We start from the raw sequence: 17,268 nt of genomic DNA, 5'->3' as shown, positions 1-17,268 counted from the left end.
CAATAATAACTTTAAATGTAAATTGATTAAATTCTCCAATCAAAAGACACAGAATAACTGAATGGATAAGAAAGCATGACCCACACATATGCTGCCTACAAGAGACCCACCTCAGGACAAAAGACCAGCACAGACTAAAAGTGAAAGGCTGGAAACAAATTTTCCAAGCAAACAGACAAGAAAAAAAGCTGGGGTAGCAATTCCCATCTTGGACAAAATAGACTTCAAAAGGAGGGCCATAAAGAGTGACCCAGAAGGTCACTTCATTATCCTCAAGGGAAGAATCCACCAAGAAGACATGAAGATCATACATATATATATATGCACCAAACATAGGGGCACCCAAATATATCAAGAAAATCTTAGAGGACTTCAAAAAAGATATTGACAACAACACAATTATAGTAGAGGATTTTAACACCCCACTATCAAAAATGGACAGATCTTCCAAACAAATATCAACAAAGATGTTGTGGCACTAAACAATACCCTAGATGAAATGGACTTAACTGATATATACAGAGCCCTTCATCCCAAAGAAGCTAAATACACATTCTTTTCAAATGCACATGGAACATTTTCAAAGATAGACCACATGATAGGACACAAAACAAGCCTCAAAAAATTCAAGAAAATTGAAATCATACCAAGCATCTTCTCTGACCACAAGGGACTGAAATTGGAAACCAACCCCAAAGAAAAAAACCCAAAACACCCAAAATCATGGAGACTGAATGGTATGCTATTAAACAATGAATGGGTCAAGAATGAAATTAGGGAAGACATCAAAACATTTCTGGAAAGAAATGTAAACGAACTCACAACAACCCAAAACTTATGGGACACAGTGAAGGCAGTCCTGAGAGGGAAGTTAATAGCAATACAGGCCTACTTAAAGAAGATAGAAACATTTCAAACAAACAACCTAACCCTACGCCTGCAAGAACTCAAGGAAGAACAACAAAGACAGCCCAGAGCAAGTAGAAAGAAGGAAATAACAAAGATCAGAGAAGAATTAAATGACATAGAGACTATCAGCACAATTCTAAGGATCAATGAATTCAGGAGTTGGTTCTTTGAGAAGATAAACAAATTAGACAAGCCTTTAAGTAGGCTCATCAGGAAAAGAAGAGAGAGGATACAAATAAACACAGTCTGAAATGAAAGGAGATTACAACTGATACCACAGAAGCAGAAGGGATTATAAGAAATTACTATGAAGAACTGTATGGCAAGAAATTTGAAAACCTAGGGGAAATGGACACATTTCTAGAAAAATATCATCTTTCAAAACTCAGTGAAGAAGAAGAAGAAAGCCTGAAGAGACCAATAACAGCAAAAGAAACTGAAGCAGTAATCAAAAAACTCCCATCACACAAAAACCCTAGATCAGATGGTTTCACAGGAGAATCCTACAAAGCATTTAAGGAAGAGCTAACCCCTATTCTTCACAGACTATTCCAAAAAATCCAAAATGATGGAAAACTCCCAAATTCTTTTTATGAAGCCAACATCATCCTGATTCCAAAACCAGATAGAGACACAAGGAAGAGAGAAAACTTCAGGCCAATATTACTGATGAACATAGATGCTAAAATCCTCAACAAAATATTGGCAAATCACATCCAACAATAAATTATATTGTGATATATTATATTATATCACATCCAACAAAAGATTATAGAACATGAACAAGTGGGATTGATTCATCCCAGGAATGCAAGGATGGTTCAATATTCACAAATCAATAAATGTAATACATCACATAAACAAAAGTAAAGACACAAACCACATGATCATATCAATAGACGTGGAAAAGGCTTTTGATAAGGTACAACACCTATTTATGATAAAAACACTCAGCAAAGTGGGAATAGAGGGAGCATTCCTCAACATAATAAAGGGTATATATGAGAGACCTACTGCCAACATCATACTCAATGGGCAAAAAGTAAAATCTTTTCCACTAAGGTCAGGGACAAGACAAGGATGTCACTTTCACCACTTCTATTTAATATAGTACTGGAAGTTTTAGCCACAGCGATCAGACAAGTAAAGGAAATAAAGGGCATTCAAATTGGAAAGTAGGAAACAAAACTGTCGCTGTATGCAGATGATATGATAGTGTACATCATAGTGTACTCTTGTTTGTGAGACTCTTATTGTTAGCTTCAGCTCCTTAAATTGATCTTTTCTGGCTCCCTGGGTTTATTGTGTGAACTTCTGTGGTAGAATATCTGTGAGATTTAGTGGTGTGGTATTCTTAATCTCCCAATCTCACTGATCTTGGGCTGTTATTTAAATTGGCTCTGTGTTTGTATTTGGGTGTTTATCTTTTTGAGGTTTTCTTTTGTGGGACCTTCCCAGCAGTTGGTTAACTGAGGGTCACTCTGTCCACCTCCTCTTGTAATTTGTTGTGCTGGTGAGAGCAGGTTGTGTTGAAGCTAGTTCTTATATGCATACAAGGTTTTGAGCATTCTCTTTTTCTCTTGTTCAGTTGTTTGTACTGGGTAGTTTCTCCACTATTTAGTTTTATTTCCAGATCTGTCCTGGATTGAGGTTTGTGTGGTTTCCACTCTCTCCTTCACCTTCTTATGTTATTATCTGTTGGTGGTTCCTTTGTTGTTGGGTTTCCTCTTCTAGTGGGTATCCTGGTGTTCACTGCTTTCACTTACTCTTTTTTTTTTGTGATCAGTTGGAGAAGGCAAAATGGTTTATGACAGCAGGAAAATATTCTGTGATATTTACTGGCTGTGGTAGCAGCCAGATGAGAAGAGATAGGAGATCCTTTGGCTATGTATACTGTTAACTGTAACCTTCAACCCAATAGCCACTTTTAAGAAGGGATGGAAAGAAGATGAGACTCTTGTTGAGGAGGGAAGGATTGTGAATTGGATCTAGAAATCAGTGAGGTTGTGGGAGGTCATATTCCAAGGTAAGGTGAGAGTAAAGGATAGTAAATAGGTATAGTTTGTGAAAGAATAGAGTTAACCACTACAGTAATAGAGCTCAGGAAACTGTGAAGTGGGCTAAGATCCAGGAGGGGTGATGTGAAGTATTTACAATTGTATGGAACACCTATTATTTATGATATTAGAGCAACAATCATATGACAGAATCTATGTGATCTGGATAACATAAATAGGGAGTATAGAATTTTGAGTAGTGTGCTAAAGGAACACAAGCAACCTGAAGGATAGTAATTTAGCAATACACTGTGGAAGAGAGAACAGGGGAAACCTGTCCTGTCATACAATATAACCTGTCAAGCAAAGAAGACTATACAGAAAGAGGAGGAATACAAAAACACTATTAAAATATAAGATGTAAGAATAACGAAAAATACTAAAAATGTGCAGTAGTTTGTAGTTTCTCTGCAATAGCAAAGTGAAATTTGTCTCATTGTCTCAACTTTTGGGATACCCCCTCTTTGGGTCCAACTCTGGTTGGACTTTCACAGTTCCAAGTTTTTTGTCTCATTTGTGGGTATAAAAAAACAGCAGTAGAAGAGAGAAAGAAGAGATAAAATTGGAAGGAAAAGAAGGAGGAATAAAACAAGAAAGAAGGAAAGAGAAGGAAAAGTATTGAAATATAATACAATAATAAAAATTTAAAAAAATGTAAGGTTACTTAAAAAAAAAAAAAAAAAAAAAAAACCACCTCTTGTTGGTTTCAAACTAGCCAAACTAGTTTTTCTGGTCTTGCTGTCTGCAGCAGGCTGAGGGGCAACTGGTGTGGCCTTTCTTGTGTACTCAGACAGTCTTGCAAGGACTCTCCCAGGAGCTGGTCTGGTGCCTCTCCCTAGCACCCTAGGCAGGGGATCTAGGTCTTATTTAGACTGCTCTTTCCCCAGGTGTCATGGCCGTGGGCTGGTGTGTAGGTGGGCACAGGAGCTGTCCAGGCTGCCTGGGTTCTGTGGGCTTAGGCGTGAACCCTTCCCAGCGCTATAGGGAAAGGCAGGGACTTCTTCAAAACCTTGGGATTGCTGCCTGACTGGGTGGGGAATAAGCCCAGTGGCTGTCTCAGGAGAATCCCCCAAACAGTTTTACTTTTTGAGAAATTCTTCCTATTCAAGCCTACCAATCAGTACATGCCAATTCTCCAGCCATACCAGTGACTATTTGGGTCAGTACGCATCACTGCAGGGCTCTCAACTCTCCCAAATCAGAGATCACAGACTCCGCAGGTGATCACAGCCCCCTGTGTGTTTGCCTCTTTGTCCTCATTCCCTTCTCTGCAACTTCAAGCAACAATGTCTCTCCTGGTGCTGCTCAAACCCTGGTTGGCCAGGGAGGAAGGGAGCAGTTTTACCCAGCTCTCTCCCAAGGACTCTGTGGCAGGCCTGAGGCTCCCAAAGAGTCTGTGGTAGACCAAGCACCAGGCTCCAGGCCTGGGGCAATGGACACGTCCCATGCTGGTCCCTGGGACCTTATTGTCCTGCAGTAGTCTCCTTACCTTCTGGTTTTTCAGTGTCTACTACACTTTCTGATCTCTTATTTTCATATATTCTGGGGTACCGTTGGCTGTTTGCTCTGTTCCTCTGTAGATCAGTCAGGTTTTTCTCCTGTATGTAGGGGGAAGTAGAATCTGTTCCCTCCTATTTCGTCACCATCTTCCAACTTTCTAAAATCTTTATATTTTAGAGTTGCATGATGAAATATTTATGGATGCAATGATATGATGCCTGGGACTGGCTTCAAACTAATCCAGGGCACAGAGGATAAAATTATAAACGAAATAAGATAAACCACAAATTCTTTATCATATAAAGGGGCTGTTCACTTATTCCACAGAAGCGGGTGCTAAGTTCTGATAGTGGATTTTGTATGCTACACAGACAAATGGCTCATTGCTTGAGGAGGATGTGAGAAAATCTGATCCTAAACGCTAAATTGTTAGGGAAGATATATGCTATTAGGAAGAGAGGTGACTTCTGACCAGACCATCATCCTGACCATTAAAAATTTACAAAAATACTCCTTGGGGATAAGCCTAAACTTCACATATTGTCTAAATTCAGACAGAGGAGGCTTAGCAATTACAATATGCAAAAAACTTGTGAGTTAGAATAGAAATGTTCTTAAATTGTTCAAAGAATTGTAACCAGATGCATATTCAACATATTAATGATTCTATTTCCAAGTTTAATTTTACCTGCAATTATAATTTATTTTACAAGTTTTCCTAATCTCCCACTGATGTACTTGCCATCTAGAGATGCCACATATAATGACAGTATTAGCTCTGGAAAATGTGCAGAACTTAGTTTTCTAATTTATTATATACACCTTATTTTCAAGACTAAGGAATAACTTTTAGTATTCAAATAAAATATTTATAGCTAAAAGGGAGTCAAAATACCTACTATTAATAGTATATAATGTTTCATAAGTAATTTTCATAAACTATTACCAATAATAAATAATATTTATAAAGTTTAATTGTAATAATTCTTTTTCTCAAATTAAACCATTAATATTCTGAAATAAAGTTTGAGAATATGATACAAAAAAAGAATTGCCCAAAATAAATTTTAAAAAAAGAGGAAAGGAAACTATGTTATAGATCTAATATGTACTTTTATGGGAAGACATTTAAGATGTATTTCATATTATTAAGTAAGAAATCATAAAAACCAAATAATAAGCATAGCTGATTTCATTTATGTTTAAAAACATTAATCCACATAAGCATTTTAAACCCCTGCAAAGATTCATTCCAGACTGTTCATAGTATCCTTTGGGGGTGAGATTTTGGGAGATTTTTTTTTACTTAACATTTTATTGTATTGGTTGGCATTTTTACAAGTGTGTACTCTAGTCATAACTTTTAAAGTATATTTTATTGATTATGTTATTACAATTTTCCCAATTTTTTTCTTTTATCTCCCTTTGCCCTGTACCCCCAACCCTCCAGCATTCCACCTGCTTAGTTCATGTCCATGGGTTGTACATAGAAGTTCTTTGACTTTTTGATTTCTTATACCATTCCTAACCTCTTCCTGTGTATTTTATGCCTACAAATTATGCTTCTTATTCCCTGTACCTTTCCCCCATTCTTTTCCTCCCCCTCCCCACTGAAAAACCTCCATGTGATGTCCATTTCCCTGATTCTGTTCCTGTTCTGGTTGTTTGCTTAGTTTTTGTTTAACTTTTTTTTAGGTTCAGTTGTTGATAGTTATGAGTTTGTTGTCATTTTACTTTTCATATCTTTTGATCTTCTTCTATTCCTTAGATAATTCCCTTTAACAATTCATCTAATAAGGGCTTAGATGATGAACATCATGAACATCATGATGATGAACTTTAACTTGACCTTATCTGGGAAGCACTTTCTCTGCCCTTGCATTCTAAATGATAGCTTTACTGAATAGAGTGCTCTTGGAAGTAATTCCTTGCCTTTCATGACTTAAATTACTTCTTTCCAGCTCCTTCTTGCCTGCAAGAGTTCTTTTGAGAAATCAGCTGATAGTCTTATGGGTACTCCCTTATAGGTAACTCTCTCATTTCCTCTTGCTGCTTTTAAGATTCTCTCCTTATCTTTAATCTTGAGTAACTGAATGATGATGTACCTTGGTGTGTTCCTATTTAGGGCCAACTTCTTTGGACTCTCTGGGTTTCCTGGACTTCCTGAAAGTCTATTTTCTTCTTCAGATTGGGGAAGTTTTCCTTCATTATTTGTTCAAATAAGTTTTCAACTTCTTGCTGTTGTTCTTCTCCTTCTTGCACCCCTATCATTCTGATATTAGAGCATTTAAAGTTGTCCCACAGGTTCCTAATCCTCTCCTCATTTTATTGAATTCTTGTTTCTTCATTCTGTTCCAGTTGGATGTATATTTTTCCATCTGCTCCAAATCGTCGATTTGAGTCCCAGTTTCCTTCCCTTCAGTCTTGATTCCCTGTATATTTTGCTTTATTTCACTTTGGGTAGCCATCATTTGTTCCTTCATTTTGTGACTGAGTTCAATCAATTCTTTGAGCATTCTGATTACCAATGTTTTGAACTCTGCATCAGATAGGTTGGCTATCTCCTCATGGCTTAGCTGTTTTTCTGCAGTTTTGATATATTTTTTTTCATTTAGGCCATATTTCTTTGTTTCAGTGCACCTGTTATGTTATAAGGGGGCATGGCCTTGGCTATTCACCAGGGGGAGGCAGCCCTTTCTGCTGGGTTGTGGCACTGTCTGTGGGGGGCGGGGTCAGAGAGGGAACAATGCAGCTTGCTTACTCTGTTCCAGCCCTACTTTCCAATGAATTCTCTCATGTGAGACTGGGAGTTTCTCCCACCGTGGCAACCCCTGCAGTAATTTACAGCTAGTTTTGAGTCTTTATTTTCCCATTCAGCTAGCCCTGCCTTGCCCCTGTGGTTCTCTGCCTTGCCCCACATCCTCTCCACTCAGTTGCCTGTCTCCTATCGATCTGGATGAATGTTTCTCTTTAACTCCTTGGTTATCAGACTTCCATACAGTTTGATTTTCTGGCATTTCTGGCTGTTTATTATTTTTAGATTGGGTGTTATTCTTCTTTTGGTTGTGTGATAAAGAGAAGCATTTTCACCTATACCTCCATCTTGGTTGGAACTCCTAGCTATAACTTAAAAGACATAATTACACTTGAGGAGAACATTTTTTCTAAGTCAAATGGGGTATACTGTGAGGTAGTAAGCTTTCTGGGATAAGGGGCATTCAAGCAGGAGCTGGAATAGCATGAAACAGAGGCTGTGAGGGGGTGGTTGGGCTGGTTGTCTCTGAGATCCAGAGGCTCAACCTCTGACTCATCTCTTCAAAAATCATGCCTAGTGTCTGGGCAAACAGTAGCCTCAGTGGCTGGTATGTGATTAGGCTTCTTGCTGCTCTGAGTGGGGCCCTGTGTCTCTGAGTTATCCCTGTACAGTTGAAATGAAACTTGAAGTTAACCTGATGTTTTGCCTCTCCTCCAAGACCACTGCCAAACTGTGGGCACTGCTAGGGAAACAGTAGGCCATAATCATGCCATACTGTCCATACAGGAATTGTTGGGCAGGAAAGAAGAGGAAGAAGGAGTCATGACATGGGGCCTCCACCTGTGTTGTTTTTCCTCTTGCCCTGTAGGACAATCATGGAACTGGTTTGGATATTGCTGCTGGTGGTGGCCTTTTGTGTGTCTGCAGTCCAGGGCTCACCAGAGGATGATATCAAGGAGAACATCAATGTCAACATGTCCCAGCCCTTGCACATCATGGAGGAAGGCAACCTGATAGTGCTGACACCCCCCAGCCTGACCCAGATGCTCAGCCAGACCCGCTTTCTCATGGTGCTTTTTTGTGAGTGTTCCCCAGTCCTTGAGGAAAGAATGATGTGTTGGGTGAGACCTGCATCCTTGCTCCTGGAGGACAGATATCTTTATATATTGCTAAATATATGAGGACACGTATTATTATTTTAAAAATAATGTATAAGTAACATCATTCCCAATTTCCAAATGAGAATACAAATCCAGGGAGGTTAAACAATTTGAAAGATATTGTACAATGTTGCCACTACGGTTTTGATTTATATGTGGCTCTTCTGTCCCACTGAAGACAAGGAGCCAGGCTTTACCTTCAGTTGTCCTTAGCATTCTGAACCTCAGTAATTTTTTCTTCTGTAATATTTGCATGAAGATAATGACCATACAGGATTGTTGTTTAGATTAAATTAGGTAATATATTATTATGTTAGGTAATATGGAGCACAGCCAGAGAGCAAAAAGTGATGGCAGCAATGGGAAAGCTCTCAAGAAGAGAGTCTAGACCATTATCTTTATCATCTGAGCTGCATGGCCAGCCTTACTTTTGGGGCTTTTGTCCTTTGCATGAGCAGATATTCTGGGGGAAAGAATAGGTAGTCTTTTTCTTGAGGCGCTGGCACAAAGCTGTGCCTGGGGAGATGGTATTTTCATGACATCTCTTGCATAGTGAGTACTTCCTTTGTGTCAGGCACTGTCCTTAGCGCTCACTAAACATTAAGTGATTTAATACTAACAGCAACCCAGTGTGGTGGAACTATACATTTTGTTTTATAGCTGAGGAAACAGAAATTCAGAGAGGTCAAGTGATTTGCCTGACATCACACAGATCACTAGTGAGGAACAAAAACCCTGCGTTCCAGTACCTTCAATGTGCAAAAATTGGAATGACGCAGAAAGTAGATGTAAATACTTGATTCCAGAATCCTGCCTTCACAGTCACTTCTGGAAAGTGTTTGGCTCCATTTCAATCCCCAAGATCCACTTCCAGGATTTGCCAGGCTTGCCAGTACCCACCCAAGTTCCCAGAAGCCAGGCAGTACCCAAGTTTCCAGTACTAAGCAGGGCTATGCAGGGCAGGTGCCTTTCACTTCTTGGTTTCTACTTCTTCCCATGCAGCCTCCCACCCACATTCCCCTTCCTCCCTTATCTTGGCTGCTTTGTGTGTGTAGCTATTTCCCCCATCCTTGTTTGCCCTCCTCTAACCATATCCCTTTAAAGATTCCCTACTATCTCCAGTCTGACCAGTGCAAGGGAAGAAGTTGGCTCTAGAGGGTCACAGTCATATGCTCAAGTGCTGGGCTCTGCCATTTATTAATCAGGTGACCTTGGATTAGTGACATTTTATTTATCTAGATGTGAAATAAAAGTATTAATAATGTAATATAATTCCTACAGTGTTTATCACAGTGCCTGGTGCATCATAAGAGCTTAAGAACAAATTGCCTGCCATTCACTTTATTCTCATTAATGGCTTCCTTGTCTGTACAAAAGGGTCAGTAATTTCTCCCTTCAAGGTGGTTGGGGTGATAGAAATGGATTTAGATATGCAGTCATTAGCTCTTAGTGATCACTCATTGGGCAGAGCTATTACTATTGAATTCTGATTTACCCCACTTTTACACAATCCTGCTCCATACCAAGCCCTGCATGGGCCCAGTTGGGGCACCTGAGAAAAAGGGCCTTGGTTTCTGCTCCTAGAGATTGTGGTAGTTTAAGCTAGAAATATCACAGGCATGAGAAACTCTTTAAAATGTTATTAATGCAATTAGAATAGTCTAAACTCTGTACTTTGGGGGCCCCAAGGAGAAGTGACAGCTTGGACATGTCCTTGAAATGGTTGTTCTATCTGCAAATCCACTAAGAAGTTTTCTGTAGCTTGGTTCCTGAGCCCTTGTGTCTTCACATACACAAGGGCTTCCCAGGCCAATGCAAATGCATTCTGACACTTGAAGTTTGGCTTCAAGTAAGAGAAATCCTTGATATTTGGATCCCCAGTTATGACCAGTGATGGGGGATCTTCAGCCAGAGCTGTGAAGTCAGCAGAAGTCTTTGGAATCTGTGGTTGCTAATGCCCAAACTTATCAAAGACCCTATTCCAAAGAACTGGTAAACCCAAAGAGTTTCTCCTAAACTGAGTCGTGTACATACTTGATACTTAAGTGACATCAAGGTTTGGCATAAATAACATACGTTTAAGAATCAAGCCAGCCTGAGTGTGAAGCTCTATTCTGTCAAGAACTAGATATTAATATGTGTCCTTGGATACATATCTGTGTCTCACTTTCTTCATCTGTAAGGTAGATATAATGAAACTGGTAGAGTCATAATAGGGATCAACTGGGAGTGTCTGGAAAAACCTCAAACATGGAAGGCTTTCAGCAAACATGAGTTCCCATTCTCCCCTGACCCTGTGGCACCTGAACAGATGCAACTCATCAACGTCCTGTCATTAAGGACTGGGTTCAGCTGCAAGTAATAAAGAATCTGTTAATGGCTTAGGACTTCTGCCAACATGGAGGCATAGGTGGATATGCCATGCCTTCTCAAACAACCAAGTTTAGAGACAACTAAATATTAGCAACAGAAAACAAAGCCAGAACACAGAAAATTGAACTTTTCAGAAGTCTGTTAACAACAAATTCTTCAGCCTGACCAGTAAGGGGCGAAACCAGCAGCTGGTGGAGCGGGGTTGCACAGGAAAACTCGGTCAGACAGACTCAGGCGCACAGAATCCAGGCGCAGGGTTGGACCTAGTGAGTGACCAAGTGAGCGACCTCCGGGGAAACAGCGAGGGAGCAGGGCTGCAGGTTGACTGTGGTCGCGCATTTGTGCACGGATAGACAAGCGAGGGAGTGGGCGATTGGACCGGAACCCAGTGGGTCCCCGCAGCAAGCGGCAGGGAGGGCGCTGCCATTTCCCTGCTCTGACCCACTTCCACATACACCATCATAACCCAGTGACTCTGAGTGGCCCGGCCCTGGTGAACCACCTGAGGCGCTGCTCCTCACCTTGCGGCGCAAAACAGCAGAGGGGGTCGCCATTTCCCGTGCTGACCACGCCCCCACATACAGCGTCACAACCCAGCGACCTGGGAGTCCAAGGCTCCGCTCCTCACACTTAAAGGGCATGAACAGACCAAAAATGGCTCAAGAAGATCTCAAAGCCCAAGAGCCTATAAATCTAAGCAATGAAGAAATAGCAAAACTCAGATGCACAGTTTAAAACACTGGTCATCAGGATCCTCATAGAACTGGTTGATTATAGCCACAAATTAGACAAATATATGAAGGCAAAACTAATTGAAATGAATGGAATTGCACAGGAAACCAATAGCAATGAAAAGGAAACTGGGACTCAAATCAATGGAGTGGACCAGAAGAAAGCAAATAATGGCCAAACAGAAAAGAGTCAAGAAGCAAGAATTCAAAGAAATGAGGAGAGTCTTAGGAACCTCCAGGACATCTTTAAACGCTCCAACATCTGAATTATAGGGGTACCAGAAGGGGGAAAGGCACAGCCACCAGTGGAAAACTTATTTGAACAAATAATAAAGGAGAATTTCCCCAATCTGGCAGAGGAAATAGACTTCCAGGAAATCCAGGAAGCTCAGAGAGTCCCAAAGAAGTTGGACCTACGAAGGAATACACCAAGGCACATCATAATTATATTAGCCAAAATTAAAATGAAGGAGAGAATCCTAGAAGCAGCAAGAGCTAAGGGGACTGTCACCTACAAAGGAGTCCCCATCAGACTGTCAGCGGATTTCTCAAAAGAGACCTTACAGGCAAGAAGGGGCTGGAAAGAGGTATTCCAAGTCATGAAATCCAAAGACCTACAACCAAGATTGCTCTATCCAGCAAAACTTTCATTTAGAATGGAAGGACAGATAAAGTGCTTCTCAGATAAGATCAAATTCAAGGAGTTCATCATCACCAAGCCTTTATTATATGAAATGTTAAAGGGACTTATCTAAGAAAAAGAAGTTAAAGAAACATGAACAGTGAAAGGACAACAAACTCAGTTATTAACAACCACACCTAAAATGAAAGCAAACTAAAAGGACAGCTAGATCAGGAGTGGAAACATAGAAATGAAGATCTCAAGGAGGGTTAGCAACAGGGGAGTGGGAGGAGGAGGAGGGGGGAGAAGGTACAGAAAATAAGTAGCATAGACAGTAGATAGAAAATAGATGGGGGGGCAAGAATAGCATGGGAAATATAGAATCTAAAGAACTTGAGACACATGGTCATAAACTAAAGGGGGGTAATGGTGGGGATAGGGGGTAGGGTGGAGGGGAATGAAGGGGGGGGAATAGAACAACTGTAACAGCATAATCAATAAAAAAATTTTTTAAAAATCTGTTAATGGCTTAAATCCCATGTGGGCCATATCTAGGTGGTCAATGACTAGCATAGCAGCTCCACAGTGTCAAGGACTCAGGCTCCTTGTACCTTCTTGCTCTTTTATCCTTGACATGTTTTACGTTGGGGTCACAAGATGGCCATGGCATGCCCTGCATTGCACATCTAGCTAAAAAAAAAAAGGGGGGACAGGCAAACAGAAAATGGGCAGATATGTACCAGCCAAATGTGGTCCTTAAAAAACCTTTTCTAGATCCCCACCACTGACTTTGGTTATACCTTATTGATTTGGGCCCATGGCTGTTTCTTACTGAGGTGGCTGGAATAGTAAATGGTTTAGGTTTCTAACTTCTATGGTTGAGAAAACAAGAGGAAAGAAGGTCTGTGAATGGCTGATTCACAATATTTGCCACAACAACCAAGATAATAGGCTAACTTGAATATGCAATTGTCTTATTGCATATTCAATACACAATTGTTGTCTAACTTGAATACACAATTGTCATATTGCATATTCAATATACAATTGTAACTTCAATACACAATTGTCTTTGTGTTTATAATGCTAGTGAAATCCTTTAAAAATGAATTCTAAAATTGATTGCCCATTTTTATACTCAAATTCCTTCTTCTGATTCTGATTAGCTGTTTTAAAGATCACTGCACTAGTGTGCCTGGGCAAGTGCCTGAGGGCGCCTAAGCCAACCTTCAGCGCCCAGAAAACTCCCTCCCTAGGATTTTTGGGCCCATACCGGCCAAGAGACCCAACAAGAGGGGAGCAGAGGAGATTTCAGCCTGCACACAATTCTGGGTCCAGCACCCGGCGTGGTGCTGCTACATCCCTAGGGGTTTTTTTTGGTTTGTTTTTTGTTTTTGTTTTTGTTTTTTTTTTTTGCCAGAGGTTGGCCAGGGGACCCAGGCAAACACAGGAGCAGAAGGGATACACACCACCCAGCGTGCCATGACGAGCACACAGAGTTTCTGGGTCTGCGCCCAGTCCTCAGATCGGCTCCTGGCTTCCAGTCTACCCCCCTCAGACTATCTGGAAGCCCCAGAAACTGAGGGGTCCTGCGAAAAGAGCTGAGACCCTCAACGCCCTCCCTTTCTGGCCAAGCAAGGTGGGGGGCCAGGAGAGACTTGTTTGATAGAGTTTACAGAGAGGGTGCGGAGGACAAAGGGCCCCAACCAAAGACTCTGTGGTTGCCAGCCCAGAAGAACTCAGAGGTGCAGCCTGGGGCTCTGAATCCAGTAGACACTGCAGCCTGGTCTGCTTCACACCCAGCTTGGCAGCGAGCCCAGGACTGGGCAGAGGGTCTGGGGCCTCCCAACTGAACGGGGGCAGGCCTGTGCTCAATCCGGAGGGAACCAGGCAACTAGGCCGGTGCAGGTGCCTGCAAACACAGCAAACCAGACTATGGCAGTAACCCCTGGGAAAGGAGCGCTGTGAGAAAGTCCTAGTTCCCCATTGTAGGGAGCTGGGGGAGAGGCACCAAGTGTCTGGATCCTGAGAGGGGCTGGCTGAAAAAATCACAACAATCGACCCTCAGCCAACTGCAACCAGAAAAACCAGTTCGGCTAGTTTGAAGCCAACAAGTGACATTCCTTTTTCTGAGGTTGTTTTTGAGAGATTATTTTGGTGCATTTTTTGTTTTTTTTACTTTATTTTCTTTTTATTCTTTTTTTTATTTACCTTTCTTCCTTCTCCATTCCTTTTCTTTATCTTTTTGCTTTTTTAAAGTAATCTGTTATTTCTTTTAAACTTTATTACTGTTTCATCTTTCCATACTTTTGTCCTCTTTTCCCGGATTTTCTGTTTTATTTCTTTTTCTTTTCTTTCTAAACTTATTGCTCTTTCTTCCATTTCCCTACCATTTTTTTCTTTCTTCCTTTTATTTCTTTCCTTATCATTTCTTTCTTTTACCCACAAGAGTCACAATCAACTTGAAAATATGAAAAGACCAGAGCTGGACCCATAGAAGAGGCCTCCCAATAGTAGAGCCAAAGAGACAAATTGCACATTGTTGTAGGAGAGAAGCCACAAGTTGCTGCATATTTGAGTAGGTGGAAGCAGAGAACAACAGGATAACCAAAAGAGGCTGCACCATTGAAATTCACAGGCATTCCACCACAAAAGTTCATACCATAAATCCAGGGTGTCAAAACAGATTAATCTAAGAAGCTGAGGCTAACAAGAAGAGTCTCACAAACAATGGAAAGACAAAGAAACAACCCCAAATGAAAGGAAAGGAGGAATCCTCAGAAAGAATGTTAGATGAAACAGAGGCAAGTCAACTATCAGATACTGAATTCAAAGCACTGGTGATCAGGAAGTTCAAAGAGCTCACAATCAGCTACCAGAAACTACAGGGAAGTTACAATGATCTCACTGTGAACTATATCAACATGAAAAAGGAAATGGAAATTATTAGCAAGGGCCAAGAGGAAATGAAGAATACAATTTCTGAATTAAAAAACACAGTGGAAAGCATTAAAAATAGGGTGGATGAAACAGAAGATCGGATTAGTGAATTGGAGGAAAAAGTAGAAAGCATCTCACAGAAAGAACAGGAAAGGGAAAAGAGGCTCAGAAAGAATGAAGAGAGATTAAGAGAAATGCAAGACAATATGAAATGTAATAATATCCGAATAATAGGAATACCAGAAGGAGAAGAAAAAGAACAAGGGATAGAAAACCTATTTGAAAGAGTAATGAGAGAAAATTTCCCTAATTTGACAAAAGAAAAAGTCACACAAATCCAGGAATCACACAGAGTCCCATTCAAGAGGAACCCAAAGAGGCCCACTTCAAGACACATCATCATTAAAATGGCAAACTTCCAAGACAAAGAGAGAATCTTAAAGGCAGCAAGGGAGAAAAAAGAAATAACATACAAGGGCATCCCAATAAGGTTAGCCACTGACTTCTCAATGGAAACACTCCAAGCAAGAAGAGATTGGCAAGAAATATTCCAAGTAATGAGAAACAGAGGCCTACAATCAAGGCTACTTTACCCAGCAAGGCTCTCAATCAAGATAGAAGGCCAAATAAAGAGCTTCCAAGACAAAAGAAGTCTAAAAGAATTTGCTGCCACCAAGCCAGCTCTACAAGAAATACTAAAAGGTCTGCTTTAAGGAAAGGAAGGAAAAGAGACAGACAGAGAGGAACACAGGTACAAAAATGGCAATGAATAAGTACCTATCAATAATAACCTTAAATGTAAATGGATTAAATGCTCCAATCAAAAGACACAGAATAGCGTCATGGATAAGAAAGTATGACCCACACATATGCTGCCTACAAGAGACCCACCTCAGGACAAAAGACCAGCACAGACTAAAAGTGAAAGGCTGGAAACAAATTTTCCAAGCAAATGGACAAGAAAAAAAAGCTGGGGTAGCAATTCTCATATCAGACAAAATAGACTTCAAAAAAGAGCCATAAAGAGTGACCCAGAAGATCACTTCATAATACTCAAGGGAAGAATCCACCAAGAAGACATTAACATCATAAATATATATGCACCCAACATAGGAGCACCAAAATATATAAGGAAAATCTTAGAGGAATTCAAGAAAGATATAGACAGCAACACAATTATAGTGGGGGATTTTAACACCCCACTATAAAAAATGGACAGATCTTCCAAACAAAATATCAACAAAGACATTGCGGCATTAAACAACACCCTTGATGAAATGGACCTAACTGATATATACAGAGCTCTTCACCCCAAAGAAGCTAAATACACATTCTTTTCAAATGCGCATGGAACATTCTCAAAGATAGACCACATGATAGGGCACAAAACAAGCCTCAACAAATTCAAGAATATTGAAATCATACCAAGCATTTTCTCTGACCATAAGGGACTGAAACTGCAAACCAACCCCAAAGGAAAAAACCCAAAACACCCAAAATCATGGAGACTGAATGGTATGCTATTAAACAATGAATGGGTCAAGAATGAAATTAGGGAAGAAATCAAAAAGTTTCTGGAAACAAATGAAAACGATCTCACAACAACCCAAAACTTATGGGACACAGCAAAGGCAGTCCTGAGAGAAAAGTTTATAGCAATACAGGCCTACCTAAAAAAAAACAGAAACATTTCAAACAAATGACCTTACTCTACGCCTGCAAGAACTCGAGGAACAACAACAAAAACAGCCCAAAGCAAGTAGAAGGAAGGAAATAACTAAGATCAGAGCAGAACTAAATGACATAGAGACTAAAAGTACAATTCTAAAGATCAATGAATCCAGGAGTTGGTTCTTTGAAAAGATAAACAAAATAGACAAGCCTTTAAGTAGGATCATCAAGAAAAGAAGGGAACGGACACAAATAAACAATCAGAAATGAAAGAGGAGAGATTACAACTGATACCACAGAAATAAGGAGGATTGTAAGAAATTACTATGAAGAACTGTATGCCAAGAAATTTGAGAACCTAGGGGAAATGGACACATTTCTAGAAAAATATAATCTCCCAAAACTCAATGAAAAAGAAGTAGAACACCTGAATAGACCAATAACAGCAAAAGAAATTGAAGCAGTAATCAAAAAACTCCCATCACACAAAAGCCCTGGACCAGATGGATTCACAGGAGAATTCTACAAAGCATTTAAGGAAGAGCTAACC

General features: G+C 40.3%; 1 protein-coding gene across 1 annotated transcript in view; it reads left to right on the top strand.

Annotated features, from left to right (window-relative positions):
- Window positions 1-8,096: 8,096 nt before the first annotated feature.
- Window positions 8,097-17,268, top strand: part of PDILT (protein disulfide isomerase like, testis expressed) — a 71,067-nt gene continuing 61,895 nt past the window's right edge. Inside the window, exon 1 of the mRNA XM_053659509.1 lies at window positions 8,097-8,301. Coding sequence (XP_053515484.1) covers window positions 8,097-8,301 — 205 coding nt within the window. The remainder of the gene's footprint in view (window positions 8,302-17,268) is intronic.

The sequence above is a fragment of the Artibeus jamaicensis genome, unplaced genomic scaffold, assembly GCF_021234435.1.
Source record: "Artibeus jamaicensis isolate MK-2021 breed Jamaican fruit bat unplaced genomic scaffold, CSHL_Jam_final scaffold_666, whole genome shotgun sequence".
Classification (NCBI taxonomy): domain Eukaryota; kingdom Metazoa; phylum Chordata; class Mammalia; order Chiroptera; family Phyllostomidae; genus Artibeus; species Artibeus jamaicensis.
The sequence above is the reverse complement of the archived record's forward strand: the minus strand, read 5'-3'. Positions and strand labels throughout refer to the sequence as shown.